The following is a 22,800-nucleotide window of genomic DNA, read 5'->3' on the forward strand; positions in this document are numbered from 1 at the left end:
TTCACCACCTTTGCAGTTTGGAGTCAGGGGCCTAATTAAACTTCATATCTTCCCCCCTCGTTGCCTTCAATCACTATTCTGACTGTCAGAAGGATAATTTCACTGCACCTTCATACCTATGCAAAGGGGGACTCAGCAATTCTTTGTCGCTGATGGTTCTTTATCCCTTGAAGACATGTGTTGTTAATGGGGTTCCTGAGGGGCTCGCTTGAATATTGGTTCTGGAGCTGTTGTTGATGGGGGGTGCAGGTTCATCGTTGAGAATGGAGGAAATGCCAGCGTAGGTGAATAATGAAGAGGAATCTGTGCTGAAGCAGCTGAAGGTGGCACAACCCTAGAGGATAATTCGTATGCTGAATCAGGAGCAGATGTCAATACAGACAGCTTGTCTGAGTATTCAGATGCTGATTCAGTAGCAACTAGCATTGATGGGAGAGGCTTGTCAGACATCCTGTTTGTAAAGACCACAATGTCGACCGTAAAAATGGTGGGCTGATAGAAGGAGGTGACATTTCGCTGGAGGCAATAAGCACAGAAGAAACACCTTTCGAAAATTGACAACGCAACAGATTTTTCTGTGTTCCATTGAAAAACCATATCAGCAAACAGATCCCTGTTTTTTAAAATAATAATAATAATGAAAATGAAAAATGGTAGTGCAATATTCCCTAAATACTTCAGACACCTTAGTGGGGCGTTGCTTACTCACAATGCATGGCAAAGCTGGCAGCTCACAAACTTGTTGGCTGAAAGATCCTCTGCCAAGTGGTCATTGTGTATTCTGTTGTTGTTGTTTAGTCGTGTCTGACTCTTCGTGACCCCATGGACCAGAGCAGGCCAGGCGCTCCTGTCTTCCACTGCCTCCCGCAGTTTGGTCAAACTCATGCTGGTAGCTTCGAGAACACTGTCCAACCATCTCGTCCTTTGCCGTCCCCTTCTCCTTGTGCCCTCCATCTTTCCCAACATCAGGGTCTTTTCCAGGGAGTCTTCTCTTCTCATGGCTGGACAAACAACAGATGCAGAGGTGGTTCCAAGCATGGAAAAGCAGCAGGATAGGAAATGAAGCCTGCGACCGGTTTGAGAGAAGAGGAAAGAGGGGAGTTGAGAGTCCGCAGTGGCGTAGCGTGGGGGGGTGCAGGGGGGCCGGCCGCACCAGGCGCAACATCTGGGGGTTAGGGTTAGGGGGTGCAAATCCACGGGTTAGGGGGCACAAATCCACGGGTTAGGGGGTGCAAATCCATGGGTTAGGGGGTGCAAATTACTTGCCTTGCCCCGGGTGCTGACAACCCACGCTACGCCACTGAGAGTCCGTGACCCTCCTTGCCTGCTGCCTCACTAATGCACACTCACTCTCTCTCTGTACAGGAAATGCCATAAGACCCATTGCCCTTCGAGCAGTTTCTGCAATAGCTCGTGCTCTTCCGGGGTTTCCAGTCCTGGCAACAGGAGGCATTGACTCAGCTGAGAGTGGCTTGCAATTTCTTCAGAGCGGTGCTTCTGCTTTGCAGGTACTACTTTTATTCTGAGAGCTTAAAAAAAACAAAAACAGTAATATGTTTTACAATAAAACAACAACTGAGATTTGGCCTTAAAGTGGGAGGAGGGACGTGCCCATGGTAAGTCCAAATATATCTTTTTACCCTTATCTCCTTTTTTCTGGGAATTGTTATGAAAATTAATGTGTGAATGCCAGCAGAGCCAATGGAATGTTGGGAGTTATAGTCCAGCAAGATCTGCAGGGGCCACAATAGCCAACTCTTCTCTAGTTGGATTTCCATGTACCTCCCACGGCAACACCGTTTGATCAACTTGTTACTTTAGGATGTTACTCATACCAGGAATGGCAAGGGTATGTCTGTGCAATGAATGAGCACCTGAAGGTTTGCTGTTGAAAATAATATTGTGTTGTAAAGTCATTTTATTCTTTGCCCTAATAGAGAAACCTCCACTGAGTTCAGTTTTGAACTTTGGGTAGTATAAACTATTGCTCGGTCAGGCTGCTGGGACAGATGTTTCTTCCAGTGTTCGGGACCACATCCTGAATATTTGCCAAGCTGCCATTTTAGAAAAGTATTTCAACCCCACTATTCGGTATGTTCTAAGTTTTGGTGGGCTTAAAATTCTTCTTGCTACCTACAGTCATGGCAAATTTCAAGTTACATATAGGATGGGCAGGTAAATTGAGAGCCATTGCATTTCAACTTTGGCTGTGTTGGTAATTAATTTATTGTGCACACATATTGATTGATTTATCAGATTTGTCTCACACTGTTCCTCTAAGAAAGTCATGGATGGTGTGCATTTTATTGCACAGTTCTCTCCTAACTACCCTGTGAGGTACATACAGTAGCGTAGCGTGGGTTGTCAGCACCCGGGGCAAGGCAAGTAATTTGCGCCCCCTAACCCGTGGATTTGCACCCCCTAACCCGTGGATTTGTGCCCCCTAACCCTAACCCCCAGATGTTGCTCCCGGTGCGGCCGGCCCCCCCTACACCCCCCACGCTACGCCACTGGGTACATATGATCAGAGCTCAGATGTGTAGGAGACTCAGTTCCATACATTTTGTGATGGTCCCCTTCCAGGAAGAGCCAATTTGCCTAAAATTGGGTGAAACCAGGGAGTGATTTAAGGATATAATTAGGGGACCTCTGTCTTCCTTCCATAATTCAAGTGCTCGATTAGGCTGAGTGATAATAACAGAATAGAGTCTGATAATAATAATAATAATAATAATAATAATAATAATAATAATAATAATAATAATAATAATTTATTTATACCCCGCCCTCCCCAGCCAAGACCAGGCTCAGAGAAGAAGATTAGAACCTAGGTGTCCCTTTTCCATGTCTCAAACTCTTTAATTTTGCTGCTATTAATATTATTTTATAGCTGTAGAGAAACTTACATTTGCTTTATTTAGAGAGTCTTGTAGTTATATGCCACGGGACTGTCTAAATAAAAATAGCTAATTTCCGAGGCTTCAGTTTTGAGCCTTTCTTTTTCTCGTTTTGCCTTCCTGAATCTAAAGCAGCATTTATGTCTGCAGAAAAGTATGATCAGCAGGGGAATATTCCATTGATTTCATTTATGACTGCTAATTAGAACTGAACCTCAACCAAAGGAGTATATAACTTCCTACAATTTGTCACCAAGCCTCTGAAGATTTCCATTAAAATGTTATATTAGCTGAAATATATTGCAATGCTCCTTTCATTTGTACTCAACTTGCTTAAGGACTTTGATTTGACATTAAAAAATTGATGACTTGATTAGTTTACTAATGTATAGTTAGGCAAAAGTGAATAGGTTCAATGTTACTCTTTTTTAAAAAAAACAAAATCCAACCTTGTCTCTAATGATACATTTTAAAATATTAACTATGGAGACACAAAGAAGTGCATGCGATGGGTTGGATCCAGAATAACCATGAGTGGACAGAGGGAATTATTGTCACCAATGCTTCCTTCTCACTGTAGCTGCCTGTGCCCCATGGAATGTTCTTCTGGAGGGTTGAGGGACCCTCTGAATTAGTGTGGGGGACAGTAGCAGATAGTAGTGTGATCACTGACAGTGTGATCCTGCCAGTTACCAAGAGCAGGAGGGAGAAGTCACCAGGAGTTTGGCCTGGTACAGACCCAGTAGCAGGAGGGTTGAATGGGCTCTACCACTGTGCCCACACCATGCTGAGCTCCCTGCTGCCTTGCACCTCTCCCTCTTGGTAACCAGCAGCAATGAACCCACCCCATGTCATTATTATTATTATTATTATTATTATTATTATTATTATTATTATTAATATACCATCCTATACCCAAAGGTTTCAGGGCAGTTCACTGGGTAGGGAGCACAGGGGAATGGGGCGATCAGTGAAAATTGACTCTCCCATCCAGCAGAGGCAGCCACTCCAACAGAGTCTCTCCCAATATTGGAAAGAGTCCTACTCTTCACAGAAGGGCGTTCTTGTTGCCGTTGGTTAACCACAACCACCAGTTTCCAGAGAGCTGGGAACTGGTGGACAAGGCCCAGATTTATCACATGGTGTTATTCCCGGTTGTGCTTGAACTCCAACACCTTTCTGTTGAGGGTGGGGAAAAGCAATTGTAATTCAAGGACTCGCCAAGCCTCCACCTGGTTGGTTGGCTCCCCGGGGGCATGGCGCGGCAGCTGGAATGGCTGGGCAGGGGCCGAAACGCCCCCTGCCAATGCGGGAAATGGCTCCTGCTCACAACTCCTCCCTTCTGCAAGGAGGAGAGGCTTTACCAAAACAACTTGGCAGGAGAGGTTTCTGCAGAATCTAGGCATATGCAATGATAAAGGCAAAGGAACCAGCACATAGGAAATGTCTTCAATCTTGCCCCACTGAAATGAACCGTGGGTTCTCTTCTACTGCTTCAGTTTGTTGCAGTGACAATCCCACAGGAGAGTGACAAGATGTGGATGCGAGCATGTGTTAGCCCTGCTCATATTAAGCGTTTTCATGCCAAATTGTTTTCAGGGGCAGAGAGTTAAACTGGTGCTTAGTTATCCCATGGTGCCAGTAGGTTAAAGCAAGCGCTTATATATATATTATGTATTTATTTGATTTCTTACTCACCCTTCACCATAACATCCCAGGTGGATTGCAACAATTTAAAAAGCACAAGTTTAGCTGGACTTCAGCTTTATCGATCTTTATCAAACAATTCCCCCTATCCAAACCTTTTGAAGAGCACAGATCCTTCCATTGTTTGTTTCCTCAACACAGTGCCCATGCTTTCTTCTCTACAAACAAATTTAAGCTTCTGCAAGCAAGATGTTACCAAATACGTTCCTGTTTTACCCATCCATTGAACGGGTTCCACCTGCTGTACTGAAAGCCAGCTTTCTTCTTTTCAAAGCAAAAACACTAGAGCTAAGCACCAGATTCAGCCGAGGTCTGAATCCTGAAACAAATTTGGGTGGTTCCAGTCTTTGGGCGAATCAGATTGAGATGACCGTAGATCAGCCTGCGGATATGAAAAAGCCAGGGGTATCTTGAACATAGAGCATGGGTAGGCAACCTAAGGCCCGTGGGCCAGATCTGGCCCAATCGACTTCTAAATCTGGCCCACGGACAGTCCGAGAATCAGCATGTTTTTACATGAGTAGAATGTGTGCTTTTATTTAAAATGCATCTCTGGGTTATTTGTAGGGCATAGGAATTCGTTCTTATTTTTCCCCAAAACTATAGTCTGGCCCCCCACAAGGTCTGAGGGACAGTGGACTAGCCGCCTGCTGAAAAAATTTGCCAACCCCTGAAATAGAGGCAAGGGCTGCGGGGCACCAGGGCGCCAAGTTCTGGAGGGCGCCAGGGAAGAAGCGGAGGTTGGACATGGCGCCTCCCGGCATAAGCTCGCTGCTCTCGCCCGCCTCCACTATGCTATGCCAAAGCAATGCTGTTTCTGGATCCTATACCTGCTGTGGCCACCACGGCACGGGCACCAGGGAAGAGGTGGAGGCTGGGCACAGTGCCTCCCAGCATCAGTGCACCGCCCTTGCCCGCCTCGCTGAAGCAGCACTGTGCCCGGAGCCTCCGCCCCTTCCCTGCCAGAGGAGCTGCTCTCCAGCTGCTGCCTGCCTCCTCCAGCCCCGCAAAGCTGCTGGCAGTGCCGTAAAAAGGTTGGCAACTCTGGGAAACGGGGGGGGGGGGAGCACCGGAGGGATCTTTGCACCACGGCGCCGGATATACTTAAGATGGCCCTGGCGGTAGCTCTGGGGTGAGGGGTGGACAGAGACATGCATTCTTACTAGAAATTAAACCCCCTTCATTCTCTGGGGCTTGCTTTCAAGTAAACATGTGCAGTATTGTTTGGCAGGGCTGCCTTGCAGTGACTGAGGGGGCAGCATGGGAGGAGAAGCGTTGCTTACCTGGCTTTCCAATGCCACACACTTATCAAAAGGGGGAGGCAGGAGGAAGCTCTGTGTAGTGTGGGTGTTGTGGCCGGAGTGTTGGATTGGCTCCACTGCCGCTTCCACCCCACCCTGATATCCCTGCTGCCTTATCCCTCTCTGTCTGCCTCCAGCCACTCTATTGCTTCTTCTTCCTGACCATATGTTTAATTAGGGGTCTTAAACCCTAATTAAACACCGAGTTGGGAGGGGAGGAGGTAAACACAATGCCTCTTCCTCCTGCTGCTCTTCTGTTCCTGGCTGCATGTTTACTTAGGGTTTAAATTCCTAATTAAACATCGGTTATGGGCCCTGAGTTGATTTGGGACACAGATCTTTGTCAGGTCAGGTTGGCAGCGGGTCAGGTTTGGTTGGTGTGTGTGTGTGTGTGTGTGTGTGTGTGTGTGTGTATATGCATGCACCCCTAAAAAAATGGTTCTGTATGTGGCCTTAAATATGAAGTTATTGAGTGAAAAATTAAAGTTCAAAGTGAATAAATACCTAAGATACTACAGAGCAGCATGATTCATTATGGTGTGTCTTGTGGAAAACAGAGACACCTGGCTTGGATTTTTATGGGACCTATTTCACCCTCCGTAATATAACCGAGGTTTTCTTTTAGGGTTCTCACCCCTCCCTTTCTTCTTCTTCTTCTTCTTTTTTTACATAACCAGGAGATCAGCATCTGAACAAATGCCAGTACAGTTAATTTAAGCACATTCAACAGCTGAATTGAACATTTTTAATTAAGGAAAGAATTTGCTTTGGTGATGTAGGTGGAGTGTGAGACAAAACCCAACCTCTGACTCTTTCTGAGCATTATAAATTCTTAGGTATTTTTCTAATTAGTGGGATATGGAGTTTTTGTGGGGATAGTTATTGCTTAAACACATTAAAGCCATCATTTCCGTTGCTGCATACATATGAAAAAAGTCCAAAGGTAACAGTGTTAAGAAAAAGTCAGATCCTGGTATATACATCACTCCAGATGCTTGATATTTCTTTGATGAGAGGCAAATTAATCCTTAAATTTAGTTATTTTTAACAAAGTGTAGCATTCCAGTTCAACATATGTTTTGCTTTTTTTAAAAGAAAGTTCTTTCCCCTAAATCTTTGATTTGACAAATAAGACTTTCATCCCTTTTCACATATCTCTTTTTTCTCACGTATGTGCTCTACTGAGTCACATCTTTCCCTTTGGTAGATTTTAAAAAATATATTTATATATAATTTTTTTAAAAAAAAAAGCTTTTGAGGCAGAGACATGCATTTTTAGAAGTCATCTCACTGTAGGAAATTAAAAATGGAGACAATTATAGAAAACTCCAGTTGAAAGAGAAAATGCATTATGGAAAACTCCATAAAAGCACAAAAAATATTAAAGTAAAAAATCACTTCACAGCAGCCCGTATGATTCAATTGTAGATCAATAGTGTGTAGTTAATGCATTAGCAGTAGAGCATTAATTTGCAATTACCGCAGGTGATCTGATCCTCTATGTGCTGTCCATTGACATAAATGACCTTTTGTTGAAAAGGATTCTGCAGTCATTATTTCTAGCAGCTGTAACCGGAAAGGGAATAGAATGAAGGGGTTTATTTCAACCGTGTGGACATTTTATATAGCAGCAGCTCTAGAATATGAAACCTGGCCTGTTTTTGCTTTAGAAACTTTTGCATGTTTAGCTTCTTAGCTGGATGAATGCATTTGTCCTTTCGGACAGGATATCAGACATGTGATATAATGCACATTCCTAGTGATGTGCCGTGGCTTCAGAAACATGTCATGAATGCTGCTGTTGCTTTTCAGCAGGCTTAAGTCCCTAAAAATAATAATAAATAAATAATATTTGAAAGTGTTGCTTATTTGGAAGTCTTAGCATCCTCTAGTTCCCTTGCAAAATACCATGTGTTCATTGTTCTTCAATGCTGCTTCCACAAGAGAAAGTAATAGGAGAAAAACCATTAATTCTCTTCTGTATTGGGGGGGGGGGAAATCTGTTGGTGCAATAATTTTCAAACTTCGCAGCACAGCCCTTATTTGTGTAGGTATAACCACAGTTTGGCTATATCACTAAAGGTTGACTGTGCCCAATTTTCAATTACGTTTGAGGTCTTCTCTTCTAAGGAGGAACTAATGCACCATCTTACAGAATGGCCCATGAACATCTTTTCCAAAATTGACCTTCTGTGAAATAGCACATGGGCTACCTTGCCCAGAAGTGATCTCTCAGAAGCAGAAAGGAAGAAAGGAAGAAAGAGAAATATTGTAGAAACTGAGATTTTTGTAAAAACGGTCCAAGAGCCTCCATTTTACTCCTTCTTCTTGAAAGTTATTATCTGGGTAGAAAGACAAGAAGTCGAAAACAGTCTCTTGGGTGGTGTGAAAGTGGGTTTTCTACTTTATTCCTGTAGGACTCTAGGGGTCAGAGAACTTTTCTCCTTTCATAGATCACAAATAAGTTTCTTTCGTGGACACCAAATTGAGTTCACAAATTCTTATAGCCAAGCTGATGGAGCCCGAAAGCAATTTTAACGGAAAGAAAATATAGCAGTATTGAAGGAAGAAGCTCAAAAGGATGAGAGGTTAATCACTCCAGGACTAAATTGAGGTCCCAAGACAGAAAAATTGTTTTGCTGGCTGGTTTTGATAGACTTGCAGTTTACAAAAATATGGCCCCATGGGAACGTGCCTCAAGGGAACAACAGGCTCCTGCTGTAATGATATTGTTCATTACAGATTTCTGTCTGCCCACAATGCCGTCTCCGTGGACCTAGGACAGTCCATCCTGAATTCAGCCAAAAATACTGAAATTCTTTGCATTCTAGCTCGTCCCGCCCTTGTTTTCCATTTCTCTACCTCAGGTTTTTTGGTCTAAATGTTTTAAGACCATTTGCAGATACATGGGTCTGTTGATGTTCAAGTGGTCTTGGATTTTTGACAGCAATCTTAGGCTCTGGGCCACCTTGTGCATTTGGCAAACTCGAGCAGCAGAGCATCATATGGACAGAACCATTATAATTGGCAAGTTAGAAATTACAGTGGTACCTTGGTTCTCAAACGCCTTGGGACTCAAACAACTTGGAACCGAAACACTGCAAACCCGGAAGTAAGTGTTCCGGTTTGCAACCTTTTTCCGGAAGCCAACCGTGCTCCATTTTGAGTGTTACAGTTCCGATTTGAGTGCCACACTTCTGTTTTGAGTGTTACGCTGAGGTCTGTCTGTTTTCGCTATTTATTTTGCGTTTTTGTGCCTTTTTTCTTTTGTTTTTGTGACTGTGTGGAACCCAGTTCAGCTACTGATTGATTGATTGATTGATTGATTGTGTGTCTGCAGCACATTGTATATTGCTTTCATTTTATGAATCAATGGTCTCGTTAGATAGAAAAATTCATGTTAAATTGCTCTTTTAGGGGTTGTTTTTAAAAGTCTGGAACGGATTAATCCATTTTGCATTACTTTCTATGGGAAAGCGCTCCTATTGGAATGCTTTGGTTTTGGAATGGACTTCTGAAATGGATTTGTTTGAGAACCAAGTTACCACTGTACAATTTTGAATGCTGCTCTTATATAAGTGCATGCAAAATTAGCGGGGGGGGGGGTGGAGAGAGAGGCAAGCTTCTTCCTGATGTGCTGTGTCAGGTAGGTATCCTTCTCTTGTAGTCTCTTTGACTTCTGCTAAAAACATTTTTGTTTAGGCAAGCATATCCAGACAAGTAGAATGTTGATGTGTGTTTTAACCTTACTTTTTAGCTTATTGTTGACTATAACTTTTTTTGAAGGTTTTGAATTGTTTTTACTGATAATTTCATTGGGTAATTCTTTTTGTTATTCTTTGAGGGGGTTTTTAAAAAACAACCACCACCACCAAGCAGTATATAAATTTTATGAATAAATGAATACAATAATAAAGTATTCTCAGTTCCCTCAGAATGTCTGTAACATCCAAAGCTAGCACCACAGTGGAGACAAGGGTGTTTATATATTTTTTTATTTGCCCTATCAGCTTAGCTCTCAGGAAATCTGATGATGTACAAGGGTTTATGCATGCAAAGAAAAGGGAGAAGAAAGGGTTAAGTTAAGTGTGCTAGTTAATTTTGGGTGTGCTTGTCCTACACCTGCAACTAGTTAAGCACATGAGAGTGATTCAGCAAGCATGTGAGAGTGATTCAGCACAATCTAAATACACTTGTGTGAAGCAAGGCTTCTTGATCAGAACCTAGTCTGTGTTGGAACACTGCAAGGAGACTCTATGCTGCTGGAAGGACCCTATACTACAACTGTATGTAACTGCTAAGATGTGGGACTGCATTTTACTGTCAGTAAGGGGACTGACCCTACCAAGAGCTGTCTGGGATTTTTCTGTTCCATTGGCACACTCCACTGGTGAGTTGAATAGGCACTCTGCACCCACCCCAACAAAATTCACTGAGAGCCAAGTGATAAGCCAGCAAATGTGGAGACTTCTGGTAGTGAACCTGTGTACGTGAATCAGTCCTCACAACCAGAAGAATTTAGCAAACCTATATTTTATGTATGAATGTAATAGTTATTTCAATCCACACTTTTCTTCCTATCTGCAGCTTCCGGGGCACTTTCCATACCTCTGGAGCAGCTTTCAGGGAGCATAGGAACTCCAAAGGGAAGGAGGAAGTGGCAAAAATCACTCCCCTCCCCTTCCTTCAACAGGAACATCCTATGAGTAGATTTCCACTCAAAGGAACTCTAGATACCGCCCATTGTATCTTCAACCTTTCTCCCATTGACTGTGTTTATTAGATCATTGGTTTCCAACTGGCAGTCAGGATTCACTAACGAATCACTCAGCCTGATCTGTTGCAGGTTACAAAAGCATCACTAACACCGTAAGAATATAAAATCAAAGATGAAGGGGGTCCAGAAACACATGTTTGGCCCTGCATTTGATTATAGAGATGGCCAACACTAAATGGATCTAATTCTGAAAACGTTAGATTTACTTCAGTCCTAGTGTATTTAAATTTATTTTTTTAGAAAGCACCAGGTTCTGAGGTAGGGTTCTTCATAGGCTTTTGGAGAAGCTGTTTGATGCCATTTGGCTGTGTTGGTGCCCAGAAGCTTCTCCAAAGACCTAATGTTGCTTGTTTCTCAATCACGAGGAGTTCAAGAAACGGCCCAGATATATGGTAGATTCCAGCAAATGGACCTCAACCTATTTGGCAAGTTCTTCAGGAGCAGGGATTCCATCTGCTGTGGAATTCTATTATCCACAGCAATGTGCTTGGACAGTCTCAAGAAAGTACATTATAATATGCGTAGCATGTTGTAAAATCTTGGGTGGAATTCAACACTGTGCTGTTCTGAACATTCCATCTGTGCATGGATTAGAATGCAGTGTTGCACTAAGCAGATCCCTCCAATAGTGCGAGCATTTCTGATTATCAGATAAAACAATCCCCCTCTCCACACCTTGCAAGAAGTGAGGTTACAGGGAACCAGGCAGAGGGTCTTCAGTAATAGCAGCCACCCTGTGGAATGCCCTCCCTTTAGATGTCAAGGAGAGAAAGAACTACACAATCTTTAAAAGACATCTGAAGGCAGCCATGTACTGGGAAGGATTTAATGTTTCATGTTTTATTATGTTTTTATATATGCTGGAAGCTGCCCAGAGTGGTAGGGGCCACCCAGTCAGATGGGTGGGGTACAAATAATAAAACTATTATTAATGTTAAGTCACAGTACATGTGAAAAGGATCTAGGAGTCTTGGTTGACCACAAACTTGACATGAGCCAACAGTGTGACGCGGCAGCTAAAAAAGCCAATGCAATTCTGGGCTGCATCAATAGGAGTATAGCATCTAGATCAAGGGAAGTAATAGTGCCACTGTATTCTGCTCTGGTCAGACCACACCTGGAGTACTGTGTCCAGTTCTGGGCACCACAATTCAAGAAGGACACTGACAAACTGGAACGTGTCCAGAGGAGGGCAACCAAAATGGTCAAAGGCCTGGAAACGATGCCTTATGAGGAACGGCTAAGGGAGCTGGGCATGTTTAGCCTGGAGAAGAGGAGGTTAAGGGGTGATATGATAGCCATGTTCAAATATATAAAAGGATGTCACATAGAGGAGGGAGAAAGGTTGTTTTCTGCTGCTCCAGAGAAGCGGACACGGAGCAATGGATCCAAACTACAAGAAAGAAGATTCCACCTAAACATTAGGAAGAACTTCCTGACAGTAAGAGCTGTTCGACAGTGGAATTTGCTGCCAAGGAGTGTGGTGGAGTCTCCTACTTTGGAGGTCTTTAAGCAGAGGCTTGACAACCATATGTCAGGAGTGCTCTGATGGTGTTTCCTGCTTGGCAGGGGGTTGGACTCGATGGCCCTTGTGGTCTCTTCCAACTCTATGATTCTATGATTCTATGATTCTATGATTCCTTGTTCAAGACTTCCACTGACCGCGTGTGTTAGGTAAATCCCACTCATGATATGCACTTTTTCACCACCCAAAGTGTTAATTTGTATTAGACACATCAGCATCTACTGAAGTTTTGATGACACTTGCGTGATGTGCTTTCATGCCATTTTCTATAGTTCCAAAAATATTATCCGAGTGAGCAAAAAGGGAAATGGTCTCGATTTGACTTTGGAAAAAGAAATGAATCCGGCTTACCTTGGCACTTTTATAACCCTGAAGTCATAGGTTGATTTTTTTTGTGTCTCTCATTGCCAATTTAAAATGCAAGGAAATAATGCGGCAAGTGTGCTTAATGGACTGCGTGCATAACTTTTTACTTACCTTTCGTGTATTTGTCACTGAGTAACATTTTGAAGTCAGCCAAATTAAACATAATATAATCAAAACAACCTATCCACTGCAGGACCTTTCTAAGGTACCTTGAGTACAGTTTTTGTTGCTTATCCCATCGATACGGTGAGAATATTAGAAACACTGAGGTGAAAGGCTGGCTTCCTAATAGGATGGCATTTGGAAAGCTCTTTTACTTGGCAATCTTCTGCAGTTCAGTAGCAAAGCTGAACTGAGCCTCCACCTTTTGGGGGAAGCAAGGTGGCATTCTGGTAAATGCTAGAATTTTATCACTTTGACAAAGGGGGGAAATGATAGTCGAGTGAAACATTTGTGATCTCCAAAGAATACACTGCCACCGTAACAGCACGGATGAAAGAGGCTGCTGTCTCAATTGCCAGGAAACTACTTGGAAGCTCACTTTGATCTCTGCTGATTGTCTGTTAACATGTGTGTTTTTGCTAAATGCAGTACACAGCGATATCGCTGTTTTTGGTGTTGTACAGATACAACAAGTGGGAACAAATATTTATAATGTTAGCTGATAGATGTACATAAGCACAGGCAAACATGCCCTTTTGAATGCAGTAGGTGATGTGGCTAATAAATGGGGAATGTGCAGAAATAAAGCACATCAATAAGGGATTTTGGACATTGCCTTGAATGAAGGGCCCATCAGAAAAGGGAGAGAATGAGACAGGGGCACAGAAAAGCTCATTCTTTCTCTTCCCTTCATTTCATGACAGGTAAATCTACAAGTGCCATCTACAGGTTTAAGTGGTAGGTTAAGCTCACTCGGTCAGCCCTATGATTAGGCAGAGTGAGAAAGATGTGGCTGATTTGGGGTGTCACGAAAGGACAGTTATTTATTATCAATGTATTTTTACTCTCAGAGAGCAGCTCTTGTGGGATTTCCTGCCTCGGGTGCCGAAATAACTTGACCACCTTTGGGTCCTATGCACCTTGATGTGGGATGGGGATAGGCAACATTTTCTGCAGCATCTTGGGCAGCAAAATGTCTCGGGCCAACCTTGACTAACGAGCTGTCTCTCTGATAAAGATTGTGGGTGTAGCAATATAGGGGGTTGTTTTGGGGGGAGGACTGCTAATCAAAACAGCAACCATCCAAAGCTGCCCACTCTCTTTACTGCCTTGTTGGTGGAGGTAGAAAGTTCAAGTGGAGGGGCATTCAGTTTGCAGCAGTAAACAACTCTGGATCATGCCACATGGTGATCTCATACATGCTCGATCGCATCCTGCCTTCATAAGAGGGGCACTTGCCCTGCTTGGGGATGTAAGAATATAGTTTCACCTGAGATTTTATATATATATATAAAATCTGTTGGATGAATTCCTACTGTGCCATAAGAGCTATCCCAGCTCATGCAGTACCCTACCGATTGGTTTTTGCATTTCCTAATACATAATTGTCGCAGCACCCTGCCTTGCTTTCTCGTCCATTGTGAGATCTCAGCCAGCCAGGATCAGTCGTGATATGTGCTTTGATGCACAGCTGGGAATTTGATTGGCTGGCCTCCCTATTTCTATGAAGGCAGTGCATCCTGATACTATTTCAATTGGTGCCATTAAAATAAGGTAAAAAACCACACATTAAAAATCACATTGTGTATAAAATTAGAATAGTTGTGCCCCTGCATATTTCAACTGCATACAAACTGTCAAAATACCATAATGTTTCGGCATGGGAATCTGGCGTGTTTGAATTATATAAGCCAGCATATCTTTTACCTGCATTTTCAATGCCCCCTTTCTTTTTTCCCCAGCATCCAGGAAAAAAAAAATATTACTCATATATTTAAAAATTAGAAGCCCTTAGTGAACAAAGAAATTTAAATAAAGCATTGGTTGAGTTTTACAGTTAAATAACCTGTGGAGGAAATTATAATGATGTTCTCTATAATTGTTCTGAGAAGGAGAGAGAGGCGGGGGAGGGAGAGAGAGAAAGATAAAGCTTAAATCTATGGAAGGTATAACAGACCTAATTAATGCTCACACTGTTCCTCCAGAGAAACAGATTTTGTGTAATGTAAATGGGCTGCATAGGAAATGTTCTTGTGCATATTTTATACTTGTTCCTTGTTTCTTCCTGAGCAGCTGTAGTGTACAGTATTTCAAAGTATACTCTTCCCCCGTCCCCTCCACCCTGCCCCATGAACAGTAGCTTGTATGATATAGCAGGTGGCACCCAAAAAGCTTTGATGATGTTACCTAGGATTTCATCAGTAGTGGCTTCAAAGTTGCGCAAGTTAATTTTAGGTGGTCGGGTGGTGTGTATGTGTGTTTCTTTGGAATAGCTGGGCATTTCATATTATGTCCAAATGTGCAAGAGTGCTTTGGAATAATACTAGCACTGTGCTGAAAATTCCTCCTGCGTTTTTATTTTACTATTCTCAGTCTATTAATCAGAAAAGAAGTTATTTTCAAAAAAGATCAAAGTGGACATGGGGGGATGTGCCATTTTAATGTGTGTGCTTGCTTTACCTTTTAAAGGTAATCTTGGCTGATTAGAGTGTGTCCAGACGAGGTGCGGGCCCTCCTGGGGGATATCATCAATTTGTCCCTTGGCATGGGGACATTCCCAGGGGAACTGAAGAAGGAGGCAGTGGTGCGCCCGCTCTTAAAGAAAACATCATTAGATCCTTTAGATCTATCCAATTACCGCCCGGTTTCGAATCTTCCGTTCCTGGGTAAGGTGATTGAGAGAGCGGTTGCTGAACAACTTGGTGGGTTTCTGGATGAAACATAGGCTCTGGATCCATTCCAGTCCGGCTTCCGCGCTAGTCTGGTTGCCCTAACAGATGATCTTCATAGACAGCTGGATCGAGGTGGGTCGGGGCTGCTGATTCTTCTAGATCTGTCAGCAGCTTTCGACATGGTCGATCACGAACTTCTGGACCACCGCCTTATCGACGTGGGGATCCAGGGCACAGTCCTTCAATGGCTGCGCTCGTTTCTCTCTGGTCGGGGACAGAGGGTGGGGCTTGGGGGGGGAATTGTCATCGCCCCACTCCTTGGTGTGTGGAGTACCTCAGGGTGCGATACTCTCCCCAATGCTTTTCAACATCTTTATGTGCCCCCTCGCCCAGCTTGTCCGGAGTTTTGAGCTGGGTTGCCATCAGTATCCTGATGACACCCAACTCTATCTGTTGATGGATGGCCATCCTGACTCGGCCCCAGACACACAGTTTGGAAGCTGTGGCTGGATGGTTATGTGGGAACCGGTTGAAGCTAAATCCTTCGAAGACAGAGGTCCTGTGGCTGGGACGGGACGATATGGGATTGGGGGGGGGCAACTCCCATCTCTTGCGGGGGCACAGTTAGTGCCAGCACCGTCCGTTAAGAGTTTGGGTGTAATCTTTGACACCTCCCTTTCCATGGAGGCGCAGATTGCAGCTACAACAAAGGTGGCATTTTTCCATCTCCGCCAAGCTAAGCAGTTGGCTCCTTACCTCTCTCGCCCTGACCTAGCCACTGTGATCCACGTGACAGTCACCTCCAGACTGGATTATTGTAACTCGCTCTACGTGGGGCTGCCCTTGAGACTGACCCAGAAACTCCAGCGGGTGCAGAATGCTGCAGCGAGACTCCTTACGGGGTCTTCGCTGCAAGATCACATTCACCCGGTGCTATACCAGCTGCACTGGCTCCTGGTGGATTACAGGATCAGGTTTAAGGTGCTGGTTTTAACCTTTAAAGCCCTATACGGCCTAGGACCCTCGTACCTACGGGACTGCCTCTCCTGGTATGCCCCACAGAGAAACTTGCGGTCTTCAAATAAAAACATCTTGAAGGTCCCAGGCCACAGAGAAGTTAGGCTGGCCTCAACTAGAGCCAGGGCTTTTTCGGCCGTGGCTCCGATCTGGTGGAACACTCTGTCACAAGAGACCAGGGCCCTGCGGGACTTGACATCTTTCTGCAGGGCCTGCAAGACAGAGCTGTTCCACCAGGCCTTTGGCCAGGGCACAGCCTGACTCCCTCCCTCGGCAATCTTCGCGGAGCTCTGGCCCAATGGTTGCCAGTGGCTTGAATTAATTAATTTTATAATGAATGATTTTAGAGTGTTGTTTGTGCTGTATGTAATGGTTCTAGGGGTTGCTCGTGCGTAAAGCGGCGCCACACCTGGCTGGGTTGCCTGAGTGAACCCTTTCTGTCCGGACAGCCACTCGCCCGTGGCTGTCTCAGTCGCTGGCAGAATCCGTCAGTGGTCGTTTCTCGAACTTCTTCCAGCAAAGAAGTTCTTTGACGCCTAATTTCCGCCTACTCTTCCTGTGCGGAAGCCTTCTGCGCAGGGAGGGTGTGGGCAGCGGAGGACCCGTGCTCTCCCCGCTAGTCCCCGGTGAGGAGTCATGGAGCCAACTCGCTGATTCCCCCATCTGCCCCCCTTCTCCACTGGTGCTACGCTGATTTCCTTCCCCAGAAGATGTGCTGCTTCTCTCCCTCCCGGGACGCTCTCCGGAATCCCTCTGGAGCCCTCCCTCTCCCCCTGGCTCCGATGGCAGTTCCCTGACACTGTACTTTTGTACTGTTTTATTGTTGTTAGCCGCCCTGAGCCCAGCTTCGGCTGGGGAGGGTGGGATATAAATAAAATTTATTATTATTATTATTATTATTATTATTATTATTATTATTATTATTATTATTATTGTAGCCTGGAGTGTTTTTCTTTTCATTCAGACTACTCACCATTTCTCTGCACTCTGCAGTCCTCCTGGATGCCTTTGTTTCCTGAAAAACTCATGTCCACAGCTTGGTTTTACTACAAACATGAGAAGTTGGGGAGGCTGCCTAGTGTGTATGTGTAACATTGTTCCTTCTTTCTTTTTACTTGCAAACAAATCAGTGCAGATTTTTCTTTTTTTAAAAAAGCAGCTAAAAGGACACCCTTTCTTTAAAAGCAAAACCAGTGAGCACATTGGTCTCAGGTGCTCAGAAGCCAGCCTCTCTGACTTCCCATGCTTTAATGAAAGTTCAGAAGGAGCCACCAGAAAGCAACTCCTTCCATGTGGCTTTTTCAGATCAGAGAGTGCAGGCAGCCAGGGAGGCTGCAAAGTTCTAGAGCAGCCTTTCTCCACCTTGGGTCCCCAGATGTTGTTGGACTGCAACTCCCATCATACCTGACAACCGGTCCTGCTAGTTAGGGATGGTGGGAGTTTCAGTGTGGGGGACCCAGTGTGGAGAAAGGCTGTTCTAGAGTAATGTCTAATGGAAAGAAAAGTACAGACATACCATCCATGGCCACTGTCACAAAAATAAAGTTAAGCTTAACTCTGCACCCTCCAAATCTTTAAAAAACACCAGAAGTTCTGAAGACTTTCTAGAGCACTCTGACAAAGAGGCAGAAAAACTGAAGCTTCTTTCATAGGGGAAGAAGATTTTTGAAAAAAATTGGAGAACACATTTCAGCACAGCACTCAATAATGCAGTTCTTTGTTATTAATGCAAATGGAAGCCAGGGAGGTATATTATAATATTGAATTCTTCTTTCGGGGGTTCTTCAAGGCTCATTTCCAATTAAAGTTTGGAACAAGCAGGTAGGAAAGTAACTGGAAATGGCAAGCTTTCAAGTTATTTTGTTCAGGAAAAGCATTATTATGCCACACACTAATAAAATGTACAAGGGGCAAGTTCCAGTTATTTTGCTGCAGCTTGCTTATCAGTGAATACATCCAAGTACTTGCGTTATTGTGAGGCAGTAATATGGGCTAGGGGACGCGGGTGGCGCTGTGGGTTAAACCACAGAGCCTAGGGCTTGCCGATCAGAAGGTCAGTGGTTTGAATCCCTGCGACTGGGTGAGCTCCCGTTGCTCAGTCCCTGCTTCTGCTAACTGAGCAGTGCGAAAGCACACCAAAGTGCAAGTAGACTTTTCTCTGGCAGGGAGGTAAACGGCGTTTTCCGTGCGCTGCTCTGGTTCACCAGAAGCGGCTTAGTCATGCTGGCCACATGACCCAGAAGCTCCCTCGGCCAATAAAGCGAGATGAGCGCTGCAACCCCAGAGTCGGCCACGACTGGACCTAATGGTCAGGGGTCCCTTTACCTTTACCTTTAATATGGGCTAAAAATTCTGAATGTTCAATGAATGCTTACTGACAAATAGAACTGGACCAATGGATTGGTTGCCAAATCCATAGTTCTAAAGCAAAGAAAAGAGTAAAGAACAACTGATTACTCTGTCCTGTTTGAACCTACTCATGGCTACCAATTTACCTGAAACCCTACAGCAAGTATAACAATCCATGCCTCAAAAAGGTCGGTCATCTTCATTCATGAGTTCTGTACCTTCTGCCTCTAACATCAATAGATACACATTTCCATAGTAACAAAGTTTGCATCTTCTATTGTAGGTTTGCAGTGCAATACAGAATCAAGATTTTACCGTGATTGAGGATTACTGCACTGGGCTGAGAGCTCTGCTTTATCTGCAAAGCATAGAAGAATTCCAAGACTGGGATGGACAGAGCCCACCAACTATAAGGCATCAGAAGGGAAAACCTGTGCCCAAAATCGCTGACCTGGTGGGAAAGGTATGTTACATTAGACCACTCACTCTCAGATGCTTGGCTATGCTGGCTACTGGGCTCCGAGGCTTGTTAATTCGTTATTTATTTACAAGATTTTTATGCCACCTTTCAATATAGTATGAAGCTTGCCACTATGCTACTGTCTGGGGTGGAGAAGAAAAAAACCCCCAAGTATTTAATTAGTAAGTTTTGGTCTCACAATCCAAGCTGTGCCACATTCCTAACCTCCCACTTGGCCAGCTTCAGTTTTTCTCCCCTTTAAAAAAACATGCCAGAGAAGCAGTTGTTGAGCTGATCCATTAAACATCATCATTATATGGTGTGCAGGTATGGGAACACACTATTTTCAAATCCCATCGAGACCTTACAGCTTGGTAATGTGGGATTTCACGGAACCATGGAATTGTCAAGATAGAAGGGAACCCCACGGACGCCTAGTCTGTTCATGGGACTGCCAACGGGTCTTAAAAGCATGTGTGAGTAGAGACAGCCAAGTCTCCAGATATTGCTGGAGTCAGGCCACTTCCAGCTTTGTAGGTCATCTCCAATACCTTGAACTAAGCCAGTCCTGATGTATGGGGGGCTCATTCAGGCTGTATCAGGGCAAACCTTTATTTCCTTATAATTTCCCATTAGCAAATACAACAATTTATTTTATTTTTTTGGAAAATGTCACACCAATTAAAACAGATTTAGAGTTTGGGTCACAGTCTTGAACAATGAGACCCATTCCCTGGAGGAGCTCCACCTCCCTTTCCAGCTGATCTGGTTGGTGCAGAGGAAACCCAGAAAGCTTACGCCACTCTAGCCATGTCGGAATTCTCTCCACGTCGCTGCCATACTTAAGCATTCCCAATTTGCAACAGGATTCCTCGGGGACTGTTGCCAGCTGGAATAAGTTACAGCCGGCTCAGGGTGACTTTTGCTTTCAACGAGGAGAGCCGTGGTCAAAACCGGCTTTTTAATTTGCTCCCCGGCGGCTTTTGCCTCCCCCCACTGCTCAGGCTAGATTTTCAGCAGGAGGAGGAGGAGAGAGAAAGAGAGAGAAAGAAAGAAAGCACTAGGCTTTTGTTTCTGGCTTCTGGAAGAGATTCACTTTGAAGAGTGCTTTCAGTTATACATCATGCCTATTGATTATCCTTCGAAAAATCTAATATAACATGGTTGAAAATGTTGTATAAAGCAAAGATTTACAAAAGAATAGGATTTGGAGTGTCAGATACCTCCAAATCTCTGCTTATCATTGCTGGAGACTGGAGTTCTTTTCAGGAAGGTGTTAGTGGGAGGGGGGAAGGTTTCTTTGTTCTCTGTGAAGCTCTGAAAATTATAACATTACCTTTCGATTGTAGAGACAATCCTATCACTAAGCCCTGGAGAGTACAGTCTTTCTAGGTCTTTTTTTTAAAGAATAAAAATTAAACATTTTGGGGGGTGGTTGTTTCAACTTCTAAAGCTCAGTGGTTAAACTCAGGTGCCTGAGGTTATGTACTAACTCTCTTCTGCTCAGGGTCTCTTTGCCACCCCACCCCGCTTAGCAGCCCCCTCCCCAGACACTTATTTTCATAGTATCACAAGGCTTGTTCACATCTGCCTAACACAGGGCCATCCAGAAACACAAGGACTTTCATCTTTTGTTGTATCTTTGCTTTATGGAAAATAGCACTTGTGGGAGAATCTCCCCCTCCCATCTCCCCCCACTTTTTAGTGTTTTGAATGAGAAGAGGGATTGCAATTCATAGTTTTCTCAGCTTGTCACTATATCAAGAAATAATTCTATATAAAGGTATGGTGCAAAAAGCTTCTTAAACATTTAGTAATATAAATGAATCTTAACCCAAATGCTGATGCCATGGAAAAGATTGAAGTGAGTGAGGGAAGAGGGAATACTGTCATATCCAAGGTAGCTCAGCTGGCTAGAAGGGATGCAGATGGCGCTGTGGTCTAAAACACTGCACCTCTTGGGCTTGCTGATCAGAAGGTCGGCGGTTCGAATCTGCTTGATGGTAGTGAGCTCCTGTTGCACTTTCCCAGCTTCTGCCAACCTAGCTGTTCAAAAGCATACCAGTGGCAAGTAGATAAATAGGTACCTCTGTGGTGGGAACAACATTTCCATGCGCTCTGGCTTCTGTCACGGTGTTTCATTGCGCCAGAAGCGGGTTAGTCATGCTGGCCACAAGACCCAGAAAGTTGTCTGTGGAGAAATGCAAATGCCGGTTCCCTTGGCCTGAAAGCAAGATGAACGCCACACCCCATAGTCACCTTTGACTGGATCTAACAATCCAGGGGTCCTTTAACTTTACTTCTTCTTTTTTAGCTTACCTGGCTATGTTGGAAATCTAACATGAATGGAAAATCAAAGGGACTAATCTTGTTTTAAAGACCATTGGATGAAAGCATTAAATTATTTAGCAGATTTTTAAAAACAAAAAACCCTGTGCCCCCTCTCCCCAGACTAAATCACTGAAAAGAACAATTCAGTCTAATACTCTATTATATATTTGTTTTCAGGCTGAACCCAAGTAGTCTCCCTGCACTGCTGCTGAAGCAGAGGTGTCTGCTAATGCAGGCAGAAAAGGAATTTTTGCTGACTTCCCCTCCCCAATGCAGGCCCCCACCTCACCTCCAAAATTTATTCTGTGGGGTGGGGTGGGGTTGTGACATCCTCCAGATTATTTTTTTTTGGGGGGGGGGTTCTGGAGATGGCAAGAGGGATGGACAATTGGAAAAATTGCCTCCTCTTGTCCTCCTCCCTCCTTTGTGAATGCTTCCACCTGGTTGAAAAGCCCTTGCAGATCACCAATGGGATTGTAGCATTGCAATTTTATCCTTCCCTTCCCTTTATCCTTGAGCTCAGGACAGCACACCTGGCTCTCCTCCCATTTAATCTTCACAACAACTTTTTGAGACACGTTTAAGCTGAGATGTAGTGCGTGCCTGGTGGTCAGTCTGTGAACTCCATGGTTGAGTGAGTGTTTGGGCATAGCCCTGAGTCTAATGCATGGGTTCTCCAGCTTTTTCGGGGGCCCATGGAGGGATACATTTGGAATTTTGAGAGTGCGCCTTGGGTGCCGTTACAAAATGAGTGCCCTGGATGCATAGCTGTCAACTTGAAAATAAGGGATCAGCAGCCTCAAAAATAAGGGATCAGCAGCCTCACCTGTCCCGGGGAGCCTCGAAAATAAGGGATCAGCAGCCTCACCAGCCTCACCTGTCCCGGGGACAGTCTATGGGATACCTAACAATCCGGGATAGCAGCGGGAAACGGCACTGGAATAAGGGAATTGCCCGCAAAAAAAAGGGAAGGTTGACAGCTATGCCGGGATGAGGGGTCATGCTCATTCACAAATGGCTGCCAATGTGGGAGTAACCAGCCACAAAACACCCATTTCATAGATGGCAAAGTGATGCTGAGATACAAGGGACTCACTCCCCCCACAAAAAAAACCTAAATGCAAATGGGGTCTGAACCCCAAAACACAAAACCATTCATTTCATCCTCTAGTCTTCTTTTCCAACATCCATTTCTGGATGTAGATAAGGCATCACGTTCATTTTCTGGGGTGAGAA

The 22,800-nt window shown here is 44.2% G+C and overlaps 1 protein-coding gene across 3 annotated transcripts in view; it reads left to right on the forward strand.

Moving 5' to 3' along the window:
• The window catches only part of DPYD (dihydropyrimidine dehydrogenase), a 537,474-nt gene that overhangs the window by 458,603 nt on the left and 56,071 nt on the right, over window positions 1-22,800 (forward strand). For all 3 annotated transcript variants that reach the window (XM_081193976.1, XM_081193978.1, XM_081193977.1), the window contains 2 exons: window positions 1,366-1,508; window positions 19,057-19,236. In XM_081193976.1, coding sequence (XP_081050102.1) covers window positions 1,366-1,508; window positions 19,057-19,236 — 323 coding nt within the window. The remainder of the gene's footprint in view (window positions 1-1,365; window positions 1,509-19,056; window positions 19,237-22,800) is intronic.

The sequence above is a fragment of the Podarcis bocagei genome (assembly GCF_964188305.1).
Source record: "Podarcis bocagei genome assembly, chromosome: 5".
NCBI lineage: Eukaryota > Metazoa > Chordata > Lepidosauria > Squamata > Lacertidae > Podarcis > Podarcis bocagei.